This window comes from Petromyzon marinus, chromosome 11 (assembly GCF_048934315.1).
Source record: "Petromyzon marinus isolate PM22_M1 ecotype Great Lakes invasive population chromosome 11, UKy_Petmar_22M1.pri1.0, whole genome shotgun sequence".
In the NCBI taxonomy this organism is placed as follows: domain Eukaryota; kingdom Metazoa; phylum Chordata; class Hyperoartia; order Petromyzontiformes; family Petromyzontidae; genus Petromyzon; species Petromyzon marinus.
Window position 1 is genome coordinate 662,931 of NC_133677.1, and position 20,128 is coordinate 683,058.

The 20,128-nt window shown below is 56.5% G+C and overlaps 1 protein-coding gene across 2 annotated transcripts; it reads left to right on the forward strand.

Moving 5' to 3' along the window:
* Nucleotides 1–1,868: 1,868 nt before the first annotated feature.
* On the forward strand, nucleotides 1,869–20,083 carry LOC116941416 (protein FAM178B-like). Of its 2 annotated transcripts, none has more exons than XM_032952506.2 (17): nucleotides 1,869–2,649; nucleotides 9,173–9,255; nucleotides 9,617–10,247; nucleotides 10,493–10,627; nucleotides 11,838–12,011; nucleotides 12,868–12,949; nucleotides 13,433–13,517; nucleotides 13,629–13,746; nucleotides 14,368–14,491; nucleotides 14,665–14,838; nucleotides 15,328–15,425; nucleotides 16,301–16,403; nucleotides 16,694–16,834; nucleotides 17,012–17,089; nucleotides 17,820–17,903; nucleotides 18,056–18,124; nucleotides 18,366–20,083. In XM_032952506.2, exons 1-17 carry the CDS (start codon nucleotides 2,597–2,599, stop codon nucleotides 18,462–18,464), a joined length of 2,331 nt encoding a protein of 776 aa, XP_032808397.2. In that variant the 5' UTR covers nucleotides 1,869–2,596; the 3' UTR covers nucleotides 18,465–20,083. The 2 variants fall into 2 exon arrangements, with proteins under 2 accessions (XP_032808397.2, XP_032808398.2); XM_032952507.2 differs by having other exon boundaries at nucleotides 9,206–9,255.
* Nucleotides 20,084–20,128: the final 45 nt, after the last annotated feature.

Below are 20,128 nucleotides of genomic sequence, written 5' to 3' on the forward strand. Positions count from 1 at the left end.
GGATGATATAACTAGCGGGGCAATGCAATGCAGATCTCTCATCATCTTCATCAGCCACGGTTCATCTTGGCTGATGATATATTATAGATCCCATCAATAAAATACGATTTTCTGTCAATCAAATCATTCGTCAGACTATCATGAATTATTATTATTACGTCTGTTAACCTCGGTAAGACTCAGACTCAAGATTCCGTTTCAGGTGGGTCCTGGGACACGGACTAGAGAGAGAGATGAGACATGGGGAGACACGGGGGTAGGGAGAGGGGAGACACTGAGACACGAGGATAAGGAGAAGGGAGACACTGAGACACGGGAGTAGAGAGAGGGGAGACACGGGAGTAGAGAGAGGGGAGACACTGAGACACGGGAGTAGAGAGAGGGGAGACACGGGGGTAGAGAGAGGGGAGACACTGAGACACGGGGATAGGGAGAGGGGAGACACTGAGACACGGGAGTAGAGAGAGAGGAGACACGGGAGTAGAGAGAGGGGAGACACGGGAGTAGAGAGAGGGGAGACACTGAGACACGGGAGTAGAGAGGAGACACTGAGACACGGGAGTAGAGAGAGGGGAGACACTGAGACACGGGAGTAGAGAGAGGGGAGACACTGAGACACGGGGATAGGCAGAGGGGAGACACTGAGACACGGGAGTAGAGAGAGAGGAGACACGGGAGTAGAGAGTGGGGAAACACTGAGACACGGGGGTAGGGAGAGGGAAGACACGGGGGTAGAGAGAGGGGAGACACTGAGACACGGGAGTAGAGAGTGGGGAGACACAGGGGTAGAGAGAGGGGAGACACTGAGACACGGGAGTAGAGAGAGGGGAGACACTGAGACACGGGAGTAGAGAGAGGGGAGACACTGAGATACGGGAGTAGAGAGAGGGGAGACACGGGGGTAGAGAGAGGGGAGACACTGAGACACGGGAGTAGAGAGAGGGGAGACACTGAGACACGGGAGTAGAGAGAGGGGAGACACGGGAGTAGAAAGAGGGGAGACACGGGGGTAGAGAGAGGGGAGACACGGGGGTAGAGAGAGGGGAGACACGGGAGTAGAGAGAGGGGAGACACGGGGGTAGAGAGAGGGGAGACACGGGAGTAGAGGGGAGACACGGGAGTAGAGAGAGGGGAGACACGGGAGTAGAGAGAGGGGAGACACGGGGGTAGAGAGAGGGGAGACACGGGAGTAGAGAGAGGGGAGACACGGGGGTAGAGAGAGGGGAGACACGGGGGTAGAGAGAGGGGAGACACGGGAGTAGAGAGAGGGGAGACACGGGGGTAGAGAGAGGGGAGATACGGGAGTAGAGAGAGGGGAGACACGGGAGTAGAGAGAGGGGAGACACGGGAGTAGAGAGAGGGGAGACACGGGGGTAGAGAGAGGGGAGACACGGGGGTAGAGAGAGGGGAGACACGGGAGTAGAGAGAGGGGAGACACGGGGGTAGAGAGAGGGGAGATACGGGAGTAGAGAGAGGGGAGACACGGGAGTAGAGAGAGGGGAGACACGGGGCCACGGGGCGCGGCCGCCACCTCGTGGCGGAGACATGAAGCCAAAGTCTCTCTCACACACGTGATGGTGCCGGGTGGGTGAGTGGGTGAGGGAGCAGATCGAGTGAATCGGTCGGTGAGTTTGTGAGTGGGTGGGTTGGTGAGTGAATTGGTCGGTGAGTGAGTGGGTCGGTGAGTGAGTGGGTCGGTGAGCGAGTGGGTGACTGGGTTCTCCTCATTGGCTCTAGGCACTTCGCGTTACCCACTGCGCCACCTGCTGATGCTGCTGAGCGCAGTGGAATTTGAGGAGGCGGGGTTAGAGGGCGGGGCGTGTAGGTAGGGGGCGGAGCGTGTGGGTAGGGGGCGGAGCGTATGGGTATGGGGCGGGGTCACTGTGGGCCGGGGCTTTTCGTAATAACGGAAGCGCGGGACTGGGAAGATGTGAAGCTAAGACGCTGGGACCTTCACCCTGGGACCTGCACGCTGGGACCTTCACGCTGAGACCTTCACGCTGGGACCTTCACGCTGGGCCCTGCACGCTGGGCCCTGCACGCTGGGACCTTCACGCTGGGCCCAGCACGCTGGGACCTTCACGCTGGGCCCTGCACGCTGGGACCTTCACGCTGGGCCCTGCACGCTGGGACCTGCACGCTGGGACCTTCACCCTGGGACCTGCACGCTGGGACCTGTACGCTGGGACCTGCACGCTGGGACCTTCACCCTGGGACCTGCACGCTGGGACCTTCACGCTGGGCCCTGCACGCTGGGACCTGCACGCTGGGACCTTCACCCTGGGACCTGCACGCTGGGACCTGCACGCTGGGACCTTCACGCTGGGCCCTGCACGCTGGGGCTTGCAGGATAGTACTGTAAATACAGACTGATCCCTCCACGCTGGGATCTTCACGGTGGGGCTCGCAGCAGAGTAACACCCGGACTGATGCCTCAGCGCTGGGATCTCCACGCTGGAACAGGTATCGTACAGGAGTATCGTACAGGAGTATCATCCAGACTGATCGCTCCGCGCTGGGACCGTGGGTCCCGGGGAGTCGCACGCGGCCGGGCTGGTCGCCTCTGCGCCCCCTGCCGAGCCCCCCTGCCGTGAGGATGGAGCCGCGGGCGCGGGGCACGAAGAGGAAGCGACGCGAGGCGGGGAGTCGGTGAGGCGCGGGGAGACGTCTGTCTGTGTGCCAGTGGAGGCGTCTGTCTGTGTGTCAGTGGAGGCGTCTGTCTGTGTGCCAATGGAGACGTCTGTCTGTGTGCTAGTGGAGGCGTCTGTCTGTGTGACAATGGAGGCGTCTGTCTGTGTGCTAGTGGAGGTGTCTGTCTGTGTGTCAGTGGAGGCGTCTGTCTGTGTGCTAGTGGAGGCGTCTGTCTGTGTGACAGTGGAGACGTCTGTCTGTGTGCCAGTGGAGGCGTCTGTCTGTGTGACAGTGGAGGCGTCTGTCTGTGTGCTAGTGGAGGCGTCTGTCTGTGTGCTAGTGGAGACGTCTGTCTGTGTGCTAGTGGAGGCGTCTGTCTGTGTGTCAGTGGAGGCGTCTGTCTGTGTGCTAGTGGAGGCGTCTGTCTGTGTGCCAATGGAGACGTCTGTCTGTGTGTCAGTGGAGGCGTCTGTCCGTGTGCTAGTGGAGACGTCTGTCTGTGTGCCAATGGAGACGTCTGTCTGTGTGTCAGTGGAGGCGTCTGTCTGTGTGTCAGTGGAGGCGTCTGTCTGTGTGCTAGTGGAGGCGTCTGTCTGTGTGTCAGTGGAGGCGTCTGTCTGTGTGCTAGTGGAGACGTCTGTCTGTGTGCCAATGGAGACGTCTGTCTGTGTGCTAGTGGAGGCGTCTGTCTGTGTGTCAGTGGAGACGTCTGTCTGTGTGCTAGTGGAGGCGTCTGTCTGTGTGTCAGTGGAGGCGTCTGTCTGTGTGTCAGTGGAGGCGTCTGTCTGTGTGCTAGTGGAGACGTCTGTCTGTGTGTCAGTGGAGGCGTCTGTCTGTGTGCTAGTGGAGACGTCTGTCTGTGTGCCAGTGGAGGCGTCTGTCTGTGTGCTAGTGGAGACGTCTGTCTGTGTGTCAGTGGAGGCGTCTGTCTGTGTGTCAGTGGAGGCGTCTGTCTGTGTGACAATGGAGGCGTCTGTCTGTGTGCTAGTGGAGGCGTCTGTCTGTGTGCCAATGGAGGCGTCTGTCTGTGTACTAGTGGAGTCGTCTGTCTGTGTGCCAGTGGAGGCGTCTGTCTGTGTGACAATGGAGGCGTCTGTGTGTCAGTGGAGGCGTCTGTCTGTGTGCTAGTGGAGACGTCTGTCTGTGTGTCAGTGGAGGCGTCTGTCTGTGTGCCAGTGGAGGCGTCTGTCTGTGTGTCAGTGGAGACGTCTGTCTGTGTGACAGTGGAGGCGTCTGTCTGTGTGCCAGTGGAGGCGTCTGTCTGTGTGTCAGTGGAGACGTCTGTCTGTGTGACAGTGGAGACGTCTGTCTGTGTGTCAGTGGAGACGTCTGTCTGTGTGATAGTGGAGGCGTCTGTCTGTGTGTCAGTGGAGGCGTCTGTGTGTCAGTGGAGGCGTCTGTCTGTGTGCCAGTGGAGGCGTCTGTCTGTGTGCCAGTGGAGGCGTCTGTCTGTGTGTCAGTGGAGACGTCTGTCTGTGTGACAGTGGAGACGTCTGTCTGTGTGTCAGTGGAGACGTCTGTCTGTGTGATAGTGGAGGCGTCTGTCTGTGTGCCAGTGGAGACGTCTGTCTGTGTGCCAGTGGAGACGTCTGTCTGTGTGCCAGTGGAGGCGTCTGTCTGTGTGCTAGTGGAGGCGTCTGTCTGTGTGCTAGTGGAGACGTCTGTCTGTGTGTCAGTGGAGGCGTCTGTCTGTGTGTCAGTGGAGACGTCTGTCTGTGTGCCAGTGGAGACGTCTGTCTGTGTGCCAATGGAGGCGTCTGTCTGTGTGACAATGGAGGCGTCTGTCTGTGTGTCAGTGGAGACGTCTGTCTGTGTGACAATGGAGGCGTCTGTCTGTGTGCTAGTGGAGGCGTCTGTCTGTGTGACAATGGAGGCATCTGTCTGTGTGCTAGTGGAGGCGTCTGTCTGTGTGCCAGTGGAGGCGTCTGTCTGTGTGCTAGTGGAGGCATCTGTCTGTGTGCTAGTGGAGGCGTCTGTCTGTGTGCTAGTGGAGGCGTCTGTCTGTGTGTCAGTGGAGGCGTCTGTCTGTGTGCTAGTGGAGGCGTCTGTCTGTGTGCCAGTGGAGGCGTCTGTCTGTGTGCTAGTGGAGGCGTCTGTCTGTGTGTCAGTGGAGGCGTCTGTCTGTGTGCTAGTGGAGACGTCTGTCTGTGTGCTAGTGGAGGCGTCTGTCTGTGTGTCAGTGGAGGCGTCTGTCTGTGTGCTAGTGGAGGCGTCTGTCTGTGTGTCAGTGGAGGCGTCTGTCTATGTGCTAGTGGAGGCGTCTGTCTGTGTGACAATGGAGGCGTCTGTCTGTGTGCCAGTGGAGGCGTCTGTCTGTGTGCTAGTGGAGGCGTCTGTCTGTGTGTCAGTGGAGGCGTCTGTCTGTGTGCTAGTGGAGGCGTCTGTCTGTGTGTCAGTGGAGGCGTCTGTCTGTGTGCTAGTGGAGACGTCTGTCTGTGTGCTAGTGGAGGCGTCTGTCTGTGTGTCAGTGGAGGCGTCTGTCTGTGTGCTAGTGGAGGCGTCTGTCTGTGTGTCAGTGGAGGCGTCTGTCTGTGTGCTAGTGGAGGCGTCTGTCTGTGTGTCAGTGGAGGCGTCTGTCTGTGTGCTAGTGGAGACGTCTGTCTGTGTGCTAGTGGAGACGTCTGTCTGTGTGTCAGTGGAGGCGTCTGTCTGTGTGTCAGTGGAGGCGTCTGTCTGTGTGCCAGTGGAGGCGTCTGTCTGTGTGTCAGTGGAGGCGTCTGTCTGTGTGCTAGTGGAGGCGTCTGTCTGTGTGACAGTGGAGACGTCTGTCTGTGTGTCAGTGGAGGCGTCTGTCTGTGTGTCAGTGGAGGCGTCTGTCTGTGTGTCAGTGGAGGCGTCTGTCTGTGTGCTAGTGGAGGCGTCTGTCTGTGTGTCAGTGGAGGCGTCTGTCTGTGTGTCAGTGGAGGCGTCTGTCTGTGTGCTAGTGGAGGCGTCTGTCTGTGTGTCAGTGGAGGCGTCTGTCTGTGTGACAGTGGAGACGTCTGTCTGTGTGTCAGTGGAGGCGTCTGTCTGTGTGTCAGTGGAGGCGTCTGTCTGTGTGTCAGTGGAGGCGTCTGTCTGTGTGCTAGTGGAGACGTCTGTCTGTGTGCTAGTGGAGGCGTCTGTCTGTGTGTCAGTGGAGGCGTCTGTCTGTGTGCTAGTGGAGGCGTCTGTCTGTGTGTCAGTGGAGGCGTCTGTCTGTGTGCTAGTGGAGGCGTCTGTCTGTGTGTCAGTGGAGGCGTCTGTCTGTGTGCTAGTGGAGACGTCTGTCTGTGTGCTAGTGGAGACGTCTGTCTGTGTGTCAGTGGAGGCGTCTGTCTGTGTGCTAGTGGAGACGTCTGTCTGTGTGCTAGTGGAGGCGTCTGTCTGTGTGTCAGTGGAGGCGTCTGTCTGTGTGCTAGTGGAGGCGTCTGTCTGTGTGTCAGTGGAGGCGTCTGTCTGTGTGCTAGTGGAGGCGTCTGTCTGTGTGTCAGTGGAGGCGTCTGTCTGTGTGCTAGTGGAGACGTCTGTCTGTGTGCTAGTGGAGACGTCTGTCTGTGTGTCAGTGGAGGCGTCTGTCTGTGTGTCAGTGGAGGCGTCTGTCTGTGTGCCAGTGGAGGCGTCTGTCTGTGTGTCAGTGGAGGCGTCTGTCTGTGTGCTAGTGGAGGCGTCTGTCTGTGTGACAGTGGAGACGTCTGTCTGTGTGTCAGTGGAGGCGTCTGTCTGTGTGTCAGTGGAGGCGTCTGTCTGTGTGTCAGTGGAGGCGTCTGTCTGTGTGCTAGTGGAGGCGTCTGTCTGTGTGTCAGTGGAGGCGTCTGTCTGTGTGTCAGTGGAGGCGTCTGTCTGTGTGCTAGTGGAGGCGTCTGTCTGTGTGTCAGTGGAGGCGTCTGTCTGTGTGACAGTGGAGACGTCTGTCTGTGTGTCAGTGGAGGCGTCTGTCTGTGTGTCAGTGGAGGCGTCTGTCTGTGTGTCAGTGGAGGCGTCTGTCTGTGTGCTAGTGGAGACGTCTGTCTGTGTGCTAGTGGAGGCGTCTGTCTGTGTGTCAGTGGAGGCGTCTGTCTGTGTGCTAGTGGAGGCGTCTGTCTGTGTGTCAGTGGAGGCGTCTGTCTGTGTGCTAGTGGAGGCGTCTGTCTGTGTGTCAGTGGAGGCGTCTGTCTGTGTGCTAGTGGAGACGTCTGTCTGTGTGCTAGTGGAGACGTCTGTCTGTGTGTCAGTGGAGGCGTCTGTCTGTGTGTCAGTGGAGGCGTCTGTCTGTGTGCCAGTGGAGGCGTCTGTCTGTGTGTCAGTGGAGGCGTCTGTCTGTGTGCTAGTGGAGGCGTCTGTCTGTGTGACAGTGGAGACGTCTGTCTGTGTGTCAGTGGAGGCGTCTGTCTGTGTGTCAGTGGAGGCGTCTGTCTGTGTGTCAGTGGAGGCGTCTGTCTGTGTGCTAGTGGAGGCGTCTGTCTGTGTGTCAGTGGAGGCGTCTGTCTGTGTGCTAGTGGAGGCGTCTGTCTGTGTGACAGTGGAGGCGTCTGTCTGTGTGCCAGTGGAGGCGTCTGTCTGTGTGTCAGTGGAGGCGTCTGTCTGTGTGCTAGTGGAGGCGTCTGTCTGTGTGACAGTGGAGACGTCTGTCTGTGTGACAGTGGAGGCGTCTGTCTGTGTGTCAGTGGAGGCGTCTGTCTGTGTGTCAGTGGAGGCGTCTGTCTGTGTGTCAGTGGAGGCGTCTGTCTGTGTGCTAGTGGAGGCGTCTGTCTGTGTGCACCGTGCGTGTGCTGCTGGCTGTGTGCTCGGGGAGCGGTAGTGTAGCGCTGTTAGCTGTTAGCGCTGTTAGCGCTACGCTGCGCTACGAACCCGAACCAGTTCGATTCCCGCTCACGGCCAACACCGGTGACGATTATCTGAACCGGTCCTAGGCATCCCCTTGGTCGACTCAGCCTCAAATGAGTACCTGGTGCGATGTGTAAACATCGCCACTGGGGAGACAAAGGCGGCCACCCACTAGGGCTGAACGATTAATCGATTTTAAATCGAAATCGCAATTTGAAACAATGCGTTTAGTAAATCGCAAAGGCTGCATTTTTTTGCGATTTGAAAAGTCATTACTTTCTTCTTGGAATTGTTTTATTTTCAATTATTATAACTTTATTTATTTAACTTAACAATTTTTCTTACGTTTCATTGTTCTATTTCAATTAAAACATTTTTAATAAATACATGTTGGAAGCAATTCATAGATTTTAAGTTTTCATCCTTGCATTAGAATATATAGAGCAGTTCATATTTTGATGGTATCACGTGGTAATGACCCATCACATGTTTAAATCTATTACACAGTGAATATTGAACTGAAGCTTGACTTACATTTTTTAAAATCACAAATCAAAGCGCATTATCTGTCAGAAAAATCGCAGTTAGATATTTTCCCCAAATCGTTCAGCCCTACGACCCACCCCTTGTGTACCGTGCCGGCCTTCCGAGGTGCTCGCTAACAGCACTTGCCCCTACATTATATTAATGCTATATGGGGACCTTTGTCTCGTTTTGTACTTGTGTATGTCTTCTACACGCGTTTGTATGTACTGCAGGAGTTTATTATTCTTTATTATTATATTTTTATTATAATTTTATGTTTTTGCTGCCTTCAAAGTCCTGAGGTGAGACTTACTCCTGAGGATGTACACACGTTTTAACAACCGCAATTATTATTTATACTGCATTTAATTAATTTTAAGGGTATAAATATGCTCATTGATTTATTTACTTTAATACAAAATAATGTATTAAGTTATGTTTTAAGTGGCTGAGGAGGTGGTTATTTTTAAGGGTTAAGTCAATGTGATGAGATATGTAATGTACGCCTGTACGGTGTATGTGTACGTCTTTGTAGAAGTGGGTGTATATCTTGCCTGGCACGGGTAATGTGGTGTTTCAGTTGGGTTAAGTGTTTATAAAACTGACAGTGAGGAGGCTTACCCTAGGCCTACCCTCGCAGGCTGCTGAGGAGATGGAAACTGCCTCAGGAGCACGTGGTCACAAATCACTCTTTAAGTCCTTCCAGATAGTAACTTTCAACGCCACACCTATTACCATCCTTAAGGAAAACAACAGTGATCCAATCTCCAAACCCCAGAAACAGGGCTACAGGGTCGTGATTCGTCGTGGTGGTGGTGGTGAAAGTGGTGATGGCGGTTTTCTTCATAGGTTGATGTAGACTGTAGAGAAACGACTCTAATTTACATTGTGGTTGATGAGTCAGATGTTCGTGTTAGGAGTAGCGGAGTGCTGCATCACTCTTATGATGCCTTCTTCGTCTTGGTGAATCGGGTTTTGAGTCTACAGTTTATTGTTCCTTGTTTCTGTACTGGGTGGTTTGTCCACAGTCGCACACCGGGGAGTTTTACTTTTTAAATGTTTGCGTCAAGTATCCGCATCTGCTGCCATGGTTTGTGCAGATGTGGTTTAGGGTTGCCCCATCAGGTTCGCGGACGATTGGTGGTGGAGTTGGTCTTGTTGGTAGTGGTGGTGGGATGTGATGGTGATTGTGATGGAGGTGGTGGTAACGATAGTCATATGATCTCTCCCACTCTCTCCCAATCTACCACAGTCTCCGCTCTCCTTGCCTCTCTCCCCCACACAGGTCCCAGCCGATCACCAACTTCTTCAAGCCCAAACCGTTGAGCGACCTCGGTAGGTTACAACACGACCCCTGGATAGGAGTCAGAGGTCGCATCCACCCTAGCTCCTAGTCGCCACAATTTGACGTTTTCATTTCTGCCCTTTCCCCGGTCTTCTGACAGCTCCGTTACACCGCGCCACGAGACGTATTGGGTTGCTGTGAGGGACGTCACCTACGTGGTTTCCACCCTGAGATGCCTTAGTTCACCTCCTGAAGATGCCCACAGCAGTAGTGTGTGGCAAAAACTCAAGTGTAATAATTTCTCGACACACGGCCCAACCAGAAGACCCACACCTAGATAATTAATGAGTGTGTCGCGAAAACTCGTGTGTGTGCGCGTGTGTGTGTCCACGTGTGTCTACGTGCGTGTAGGGGGTGCATCTCTCCCCACCGAGGTCCCCGCACCAGAAAAAGTCATGTTGCCATCAATCCAGCTCGGGCCCTGCGTCAACGCCATGGACCCTATTGTCTTCCTTGGGCCCCGGATTAGGGCTCCAAGCGGTGGTGCTGGTGACGGTGCTGGTGGTGGCGGCCGCAGTTGTAGTGGTGATGGTCCCGGTGCTGGTGGTGGCAGTGGTGGGGTGAGTGGGGCGGTGGATAGGGCGGTGAGCGGTGGGGTGAGCAGGGTGGTGAGCCGGCCCATGAGCTACAAGCCGGTGTTGGTGCTGGAGAAACTCCAGGAGGACGAGGTGCTCTTCCATACATGCTCGTCCTCCAAGTTGGCGCTGGACGTCTCCTCGGGCGGCAGGAATAAGCGGCGAGCGAGTGGCGCGACAAAGAGTGACGACGATGGCAGTGGAGAACGGAGGGCTGGTCGTACGAACAGGTTGCAGTCATCCTTTGACCATTGTGACGGTGGTGGTGGTGGTAATGACGCCGACGATGATGACGAGGAGGAGGAGCTGCCGAGCCTGAGGACAAGGACGGTGCAACAGGCGACTAGGCTGTCCCCTGAGACCCCCATCATGGAACGGCTCCGTGCCATAGCGCAGCAGAGAGAGCGGTGAGTCCTGAATCGCCCTCATTCACCCTCACCTGACTTACCCTCACTCACGCGACTCTCCATCACTCACCAGACTCGGGCTCACCTCGCTCACCCTCGCTCAGCCCACTCGCTTCCTTCACTTGTCTCACTCCTCGGATCCTCTTCACCCCCGGCACTTCTATCACCTCCCTCACCTCGCCCCTCGCACCCCCGCCTAACCCCTCCCACCTCACCGCACTCACCTCCATTGCCGTCTCCCCCAGTACCCAGAGCGAGGGGGCTGTCCTGCCCCGCGCCCTGCACTGGCAGCCGCACACCAGCGACGAGGAGGACGAGGGTGAGATGGACGAGGAGGGGGTGTCTGAACGGCAGCTCCAGGAGGTGCCCAACCTCCCTAGGTAACGTGCGCAGCCCCATGCCCACATCCATCTCTGATGGTGGTGGTGGTGGTGGCTACACACGCGTGTAATCACACACACATGCACTGAGCTGCGAGACAACCGAGTTCCAGACCAATCATTATTTTCACGGCAGTGGTGGCTATGCACGTGGCCTGTGATCCAGCACTGTGGAGGCAGCAAGGGTTGCTGGATCATCGCACAGATGTTGTGAAACTCCCTTCACATGGGTGGACGTCAAGGAGGGGCCATACTCTTGCTCGCCAGGAGAAGGCAGCATGGCAAAGTGAGGACTAATCTCCATATATGAAAAAAAACAAGAATAGGTTTTACCCATTCTCGCAATAAAACAACTGTTAAGATGTTCAAACACCAAATATAAACTTTTTGCAAGGAATCCTGTCTGCATTAACCACACGTACTTGTGGTGAACATGCAAAGAAAACATGCTCTGATAATATAAGCATTGTCTGATCGGTTCTCTGGTTTGACACTGGTGAGACTCTGCCCTAAAGAAGGCTGTTTCAAGTGTACACCAATGAGTTTCAAAGACAATGCATCTATTATAAGAGCATGTTTTGTTTTTATTGCCAGAAAGGTAAAACCTATTCTTATTTTTCCATACTTTGATACTGGCAAAAAAGGTCCCATTGTGTAATCTCCATCTCTTCCAACTGTGCGGGATAGAGTGTTGCCTCGCGTGCGTTTTCTCTGGGTGCTTCAGTTTCCTCCCACATGTATACACACTCATTAATCGGCCAATAACACCTTCATATATAGAGGATCGCAGAGCGTTTGGAGGACTGTGACACCGACTCAGCACCTGGCTGCTGATTCCCGCTTGGCTGGGGCTCCTCCTTGTGCCTCATTCGAATCGAGTCGGCCATTGTGTGCCGGCGTCACCTGCCAAAGTTGCCTAAATGTAAAAATGACAGAGAAAATCACTTAACTGAGCTTACACAAAACACAGCAGCGATCACCGCTGCCTCCACCGGCATACTGAGAATGCCATCTCGCAGCCAGGAGCTGAGGCGCCTCGTGCCGAACAGGGGCAGCTGCCGCTGAGGGCGCCTTTTCGAATGCGTTTGAGAGCCGCTTGTCGTGCGCGAAGCTCCCCGACTCTCCCACCCCCCCCTCCCCGGCGCCCGGTCGGGAACATCCCCCGCCACGTCGTGACCGGGCACCGTCGCTTTGCTTGTGCGTGCGGCAGCTCGCTGCAGCACGTGCTCCAGGCCCACATGGGCCCCGTCTACTCCGTCCCGGACCACCCTCCCGGCGAGGTGCTGCTGGGCCCGCCGTGCGCCAGTTGCGGTGCACCCTTTTCGAGCGCCCCCTTGCGGCTGGACGGCCTCTCCGATGAGCCGCTGGGCACCATGCTGCGCAGGTGAGCGCGGCGGGCGCGGTGAACTAGACGAGCTCACGCTCTCGGCCAGCCCGAATGGGTCAGAGGGGGACATTCCACGTTCCTGTTGCGGGGACGGTTCTTTCCCACATCGTGTTACCGATTGTACTGACCCCGGACAGAGGAATGACAGGCTTGGTTAACTCGCCCACTCCGACCAGGATGTGAACTCGCAATCTTCCCATTGCGAGCCGCTCGCTCTACCGCCGAGTCGCCCGCCCGAGCAATCATTACTGCTGCTGTTGTATCTGGGGTCGAACACTCAGTTCCTACTTCACTGTACTCGCTTACACACTGGCGGTCAGTCTCCTCCGTGTCGCTCTTCTATCCCCGCTACTACCATGGCTACTCTTCCCGTGACGTTCACTCGCTGATTCATCCAGACTGTTTAGCCATCGTGTTGCAGGTCAAAACGACTCGCCCACTCATTCACCCACTCACTCACCCACTCACTCGACACTCACCCACCCACTCACTCGACACCCACCCACCCACTCACTCGACACTCACCCACCCACTCACTCGACACCCACCCACCCACTCACTCGACACCCACCCACCCACTCACTCGACACCCACTCACTCACTCGACACCCACCCACTCACTCGACACCCACTCACTCGACACCCACCCACCCTTTCACCACGCTGCAGGTCTCTGCTTCTTCCCTCGCACTGCTGCATTTGGGAATTCTCTCCTCCCGTCATCACAGGATCGTGAGAGATGGCGATGGCTTGGGGAAGCTTTCATCTAGCAGTCGCTGGATCACGGTTGCTGCTGCTTGATGATGATGATGATGACGACAACGATGCCGTTGTGTGTGTGATGTCAACACAGTGGTGCTGGCCTGTTGGAGCTGGTGGAGCTGGTGCAGTCTCGACTCAGCCCAGTGCAGTGGGAGCAGCAATGGCTCTTCAGGGTAACCCCTCAGCCCTCACCCCTCACCTCATCCTCCCTTTTTTATTGTCTCATTCTGTACAGTGGAGTTCAAACCGCTTAGCTAAGCGTCGCCTTAATATCTCATTGGCATAAATAATTGGTTCTCACGTGCACAGGTGTGTGCTGTGTGCACGCTGTTTGCACGCTGTGTGCTTGCTGTGTGTGTGTGTGTGCTTGTCACGAGTGTGGGAATCGTTTGATCGATGATTCGGTGCGTGCCGAGATAAGCAGCATCATCGGCAGCAGCACCAGCAGCATCACCAGCATCAGCATAATCAGTTATGTTTGTTTGCGATGCAGATCATGGTGTTGATGGTGATGCTGGTGATAATGCTGGTGATGATGCTGGTGATGATAATGATGCTGGTGATGATGCTGGTGATGATGCTGGTGATGATGCTGGTGATGGTGTTGGTGATGATGATGATGATGCTGGTGATGATGTCGTTGTTCCCGGGTGCAGGTGGTGGTGAGAGTGGACAGGGACGTGGAGGCAGATATGGCGCGTGCGGCATTGTGGAAAATCTGCAGCCGGAGTCGTGGACGACGTGAGAGGCTCTCCTTGTCACCTGGGTGTGCTGGTGTGGTGCGTGTGTGTGGCGTACGCAGTGTGACAGTATGATCGACGCGGTGTGATTTGTACGGCATGCGTCTCACAGCTGTGTGGGTGCCATCGCTGCTGGAGTTCTTCTGGGCGCTGGCGATGTTGGGCATCCCATACTCCGCCATCTTCCCTCATCCCCACTTCACCGTCGGCGAGCTCCTCCATTGCTCAACGTACGCGCCACGCCACTCCACGCCCTACCGCGCCACACCACCGCACCCTACCACACCACGCCACGCCACATTATACCACGCACGTCACACGCCGCACCACACTGCACCGCGCCGCACCACGGCACATCGTGCCACGATGAGCTACCATCTAAACTCTCTCACCGCTGATGTTTGCCGTGACCGGGAAGCAAACAGCGCAGTGCGCTAATGGCTGTGCCACCGCTCCACTAGTACCGTATGTGATGCTGTTGTAATTGTATTGGATAATTATCCCAACCCCTCGTGCCCCACTCCCTCCCCACTCGTGTGCCCCCCTTCCTGTGTCCTGGCTCCTACCCCCTATGCCCCCCCCGCCCACCTCTACTCGCACTCTCTGTGCCCGGCCTTCCTCGTGCCCCCGGTCCCTTCCACCCCCCCCTGCGTCAACACCCAATGCTCTGCCCACCCCCCCATTCCCTCAGGCTATGTCCCCTGCCCCCATCCCATCCGCCCTATGCTCCCATTCCCCCCTGAGCCCAGCCCTCCACACTCGTGCCATGCCCCCTGTCCATCCCCTTCCTGTTCCCTCCATCCCCTTCCTGTTCCCCCGCCGCCATGCTGACCCTGTTCTTGACCCTCCAGGTTATCTGCGGATGCGGCTGCCCCCCTGGCTGCCTCCCTGGCTGCCCCCATGGCTGCCCCCTTACCGGCGCAGGCTGGGACTGCCAATCACTCCCAGCTCCTCCGCCTCTCCATGCTGCTCCAGGTGAGAGATGTGGAACCGGTGGTGCGTGTGTGTGTATACTTGCGCGTACGCGTCTGCATGTGCGTACGCCTGCGTACGTGCGCATGCGTACACGTTCACGTGCATGTGTGCCTACCCGTGAGTGAGTGCGTATCCACACCCGTGCATGCGTACGAATGTTGCCGACCCTCCAGGTGCTGGCGGGCTGTCTGTCTTCTTGCCCCTCCGCCTACTCCGACCGCGAGCTCTCACTGCTCATCTTGGCCATCGGGCGCCTGAACCTCGACCCCGCCCTGCGACCCCTGACCTCCGACCTCCAGCAGCTGCTGCACGTGGCTCTGGGCGGCGTGCGGTGCTGGGCAGAGCAGGTGCTCACCATGACGATAACGATGGTGACGTCGGTTTTCTCTTTCCGCCATCATCCGGCACGGTGGTGACGTCCGTGCCTAACAACACCGAGGGCCTGGGTTTGATTCCTCAAGTGGATGCCCCTTTTTGTGTGGAGTGCTTCTGCCGCTGTTTTTTGCAGTGATTGTGAGTGAATATGAGTTTGCGGGGAGCGGTAGTGTAGCGGTTAGCGCACTGCGCTACCCGGTGACTCGAGTTCGATTCCCGCTCACGGCCTACACAAGTGACGATTATCTGAACCGGTTCTGGATCTCCCCGAAGTTTACTCAGCCTCAAATGAGTACCTGGTGCGTTGTGTAAACATCGCCACTTGGGAGACAAAGGCGTTCGGGCTTTGTGCTAACCACTCACCCCTTCATGTGCCGTGCCAGCCTTCATAGGTGCTCGCTAACAGCACTTCCCCCAACAGTCGATTAAGGTTATATGCTGACCCCCCCGTGTATGTGTAGATGCCACCTCTGCTCTGCTTGCTGAGCCAGCTGTCGAGCCACCATCACAACCTGCTCAGCCTCGTGCAGATGCTGCCCTCCTACGAGCCGTGCTGCAGGTGCTCTACACGATCGCTCTCGAACACATACACTCACTCAACACTCTTACACCCTGACTCATTTAACAGACAAGCGCCTATGAAGGCTGGAACGACACACGAGGGGGTGGGTGACAAGCTCCATGCCCGGCCGCCTTTGTCTCCCCAGTGCTGCACACTGCACCAGATATCCATTTAAGACTGAAGCGACCCAGAGGAAGCCCAGGACCGGTTAAAATATTTGCCACTGTTTTGGTCGTGAGCAGGACTCAAACTCGGGTCACCGGGGTCCGCAGCCCAATGCACTAAGCACGACGCGACCACTTCCCTCGCACACGCACACCGTGACGCTCGCTCACTCGGGCGCACAAACATAACACGCATGCCCACATCTACGCACGCACGCGCACGTATCGCTGGCGCCCTCAAAGTGACGGCGGTGGCGCCAAACACAGCAGCCGTGTCTGCGCACCTCCTCCCCCCCGTGTCACGCGTCCCGCGTTTCTCGTCGCGTGTCATGCGTTGCGTGTTACGTATCACACGTCCCGTGGCACGTGCGCTGCCCCGCTGCTTCATTGTATTCCTCATCCCTCGCACTAGCGTCCCCGTCCTCTGCCCATCATTTCTCCAAGGGTCTGTAAATTGAGATGATTTTGTTTTGGTTGCGTTCAAAGCGGCGAGGTAAACAATCTCGAAATTCAGCTTGAGACATTTTTCGTTTTGTTTTCAGAGTTCCGATAACAATCTGTGCTGCACCTCCCCGTACTTCCCCGCACCTCCCTAAGTCTCCCCGAGCCTCGCCGGTATCTAAGCCAGTGCCACATCTGTGCCATGCCATTGGCCGTGACAGGCATCTGATCTGGATCCTGATAAATCTATGCCGCTGTTTGCAACAGGCAACTGCAAAGATGCCTCTGCTTGGCAGTGATTGGTCAGCTTCTGAAAGAGCCGCGGCTTTCGTTCGCACACAGCGAGGAGGGCAGCAAAGACGAAGTGGAGGTGAGGGCACTTTTGTGGATGTGTGCATGGTGGTGAATGAGTGGCGGTGTGCGTGCATGGCGGTGAGTGGGGGTGATGAGTGTAGTATTTTTTCTACGTGGTGGTGAATGTGGTGGTGGTAGTGGTGGATGTTATGTGTGCGTGCATGGTGGTGTGTGTAATGCTGGCCACCCACTCCCTCGTGTGCCGTGCCAACTTTCATAGTTGCTCTCTAACAGCGCTTGCCCCAAAAGTCTGTGAAGGCTACACGGGGGATCTTTGTCTGTGTGTGTGTGCGGTGACTCCCGCAGGTCTCGCTGCTGCTCCCTTTCCTGCCCAGGATGATGTGGAGCTCGCTGGTGCGGCTGCTTCACACGGAGGAGGGGGAGTTGGGGGACATAACTCGGAGCGAGGGAGGCAATAGCGGCAACCAGCTGAAGAGAGACATGGAGGTGAGGATCCATGGGAGCCGTGTGATCCGGAGCACTTCCCACAATGCCCCGTTCTGGAAATCGCTCTACGGGCGACGTCGTTCCGCTTGCCCCCCACCCCGTCTAATCGCCGTGGTCTCTGTGCCCCCCGCCCACCCCCCCGCACCCCCCTCACACCCCTCCACCTCCTTCCCACAGGCGTGCTACTTGAGCTGCTCGCTGCTGACGCTGGCGGACGTGTACGTCGGTGTGCAGCGCCTCTCGCAAGCCCAGCGGGTGCTTGCCGTGGGATGTCGCCAGAGTGCATTGCGTACCCCGGTGCTCGTAGAGTCTGGAATATTCGGAGTCATAATGGAGTGCATGCTGCATCACATGGGCTGCTGTGGGTGGTGCCCGTCAACAACGCTTGGGTGGTGTTCATGCCTGTGTCTGAGTGCGTGTGTGTGCGTCCGTGAGTGTGTGTGCTCAGATACGCACACACACTCACGGAGGGGGGAGCGATAGTGTAGCGGTTAGCGCGCTGCGCTATGAACCTGGCGACTCGGGTTCGATTCCCGCTCACGGCCAACACCAGTGACGATTATCTGAACCGGTCCAGGGCCTCCCCTAGGTCGACTCAGCCTAAAATGAGTACCTGGTGCGGTGTGTAAACATTGCCACTAGGGAGACAAAGGCGGTCGGGTGTGGTGCTGGCCACCCACCCCCTCGTGTACCGTTCCGTCCTTCATAGGTGCTCGCTAACAGCACTTGCACCTACAGTCTGTTAAGGCTATACGGGGGATCTTTGTCTTTGTATCTGAGCCGGACCTGGGCTTCCACTGTGTCGACTCAAATGAGTTCCTGGTGTAAATGTCGCCACTCGGAAGACAAAGGCAGACAGGCGTGATGCTGGGCCACCTACCTGCCCATGTACAGTTCCACCCTTCATAGGTGCTCTTTGGCAGCACTTTCCACAATAGTCTGTTAAGGCTATCGGGGTGACCTCTGTCTTTTTTTGCGTGCTCAGAAACCACTGATGAAGTTGGTGGAGCTGCTGCGTCGCGTGCAGAATGACGTGCGGGACAGTCCCCAACGCCTCTACCGCTCCAAGGTGCACGCGCGCGCCAACGCACGCGCATGCCAACGCACGGGCGTGTGGTCTTGTTTTGCTTGTACTGGGTGTCCGGCCTCCGCAATCCATCTTCATGGCTGTGGTCGTCGTCTTCGTCACCCACGCGCGTCTCTCGCCCCCCCCACCCCCAGCTGAAGAATCTTATCCTGCGCATCGAGTGTCGCTGGCAAGACATACTTGGGTGCATGCAGCCCACACAGGTGAGCGGTGGGAGGAGTGAGTGGCGAGGAGGTGAGCGGGGTGGTGAGCATTGTGATGGGCAAAGTGTGAAGTGTTGCAGTGAGGGAGATTCGGTGTGGTGAGTGGTGTGGTAAGTGCTGTGGTGAGTGGTGTGGAGAGAAGTGTGGCGACCGTTGGGGTGAGCGGTATGATGAGCAGTGTGGAGATGACGCCTGCAAAATCATGATGCCTCGCCCACCCCTCCCCTCCACCACCACACAGGGCAATCTGTTCAACTTCTGGAATCCCTACGAATTATCAGATGAGGAGGTGTGGAGCAATGAGGAGTTTGATGAGGAGAAGAAGGAAATGAAGAAGTGAGACGAGGAGGGGTAAGATGGGGAGTGACGTGAAGAGGTGACGCAAGGAGTGGGAGGTGTGACGACATGAGGAGGTGTGGGATGAGGAAGCTGTCAGAAGAGGTTTTCAACACGAGGAGGTGAGCACAGGTGAATCTTGGTCCCGGCGAGGTGTGGTGTTGGTGGCCGCGTGGTGGACTCACTGCGGGCTACTCAGGAGGCTACTCGGGGCCCCAGAGAGCAAGGCACGACAAGACGAGCACATGGGCCGGCCTCATGGCGTCATCATAACTTACAAACGTGATGCAGCTGGGCGACATTGCGGAAATCAAAGAACGATGTCCTCACAACCTGTTGACATGTGAGTGGACGGATAAAGAGTGATCCGAGAAAACACCAAGACTTGTAGCTGTGTGTGTTGGGTACGCTTTCTGACCGCTCGTCACCAGACTGAGGGGGCCAAACTTGGGCAGCTGGTAGGAGAAGTCAATGGGAAGGATCTCGGATTCATCACCGTTGGAGAAAATTATGCGGTGTCCAATGTTTTACGAGCAAGAGCGAGGATGAAAGCGCGCAGCCCGATCCCAGGTCGACGTAGATTTGCGTGTAGTCCATGCAGCGAAGGTAACGTAGCGCCTGGCGTTGCAGGAGAATTCCAGGCAGGGCCGTGTACGCAACGAATAAAGAGGCCGTTGTGCTGAGAGCGTTACCCGGGGCCGTGCGAGAGCATTTCAGGAGTGCTTCCGCTATTGACAGGGAGAGGGTCGTCGGATTTCCTGCTCGACTTCGACCCATTCCACTCCATCAAACACGGCTCTCACTGCAGCTACGTCAGAGCTACCGAGACGCTGCTGTGTGGACTCGGAGAAGAGCGGTGCAGTGTGCAACCACCCCAGAGTGTTGATGTGCTGTCTCATATCGATAGTTTTATTGTTAAATTGTCTCGCGATGTTCTTCGTAATTGGTGTTTATGTTTGTGTGTTTTTTAAACAAAATCTTGTGATACTCCGGGGTCGTTACGGCGTCACGTCGGGCATTGGCTTGGGCGATGTTCGCCAGCACAGGGCAGTGCCGCCGGTGTTGATTTCACTATCGGCGTGGTTCACGTGAGAGCTGGTGCTCTTTCATACTGGGGTGCTCCACACTGGGGTGCTCCACACTGGGACCCTCCACAATGGGGCGCTCCACACTGGGACCCTCCACACTGGGACCCTCCACACTGGGACCCTCCACACTGGGGCCCTCCACACTGGGGCGCTCCACACTGGGGCGCTCCACACTGGGACCCTCCACACTGGGACCCTCCACACTGGGGAGCTTCATCCTGGGGCGCTCCACACTGGGGAGCTTCATCCTGGGGCGCTCCACACTGAGGAGCTCCACACTAGGACCCTCCACACTGGAGCGCCCCGCACTGGGGCACTCTACGCTGGGGTGCTCTGCAATGGGGAGCCCAACACTGGGGCGCAGGCCTCCGTCCACAGTGAAGAGGAGCTCGTGTGGATATCTCTAGCGCCTCCCCATGTTCTTCCCGTGTTCTTGTGTTGCTGTTGGCTCACTCGAGGTGGCGGGGCTCTGAGCGTCCAGTCCAGGGTACCTGTGATATGCGTAAGGAATTTAAATAAAAGAGTAATCTATTTATTTATTGTTTTAACCGTTGCAAAAGTGGAGCGAAGGAAACATCGG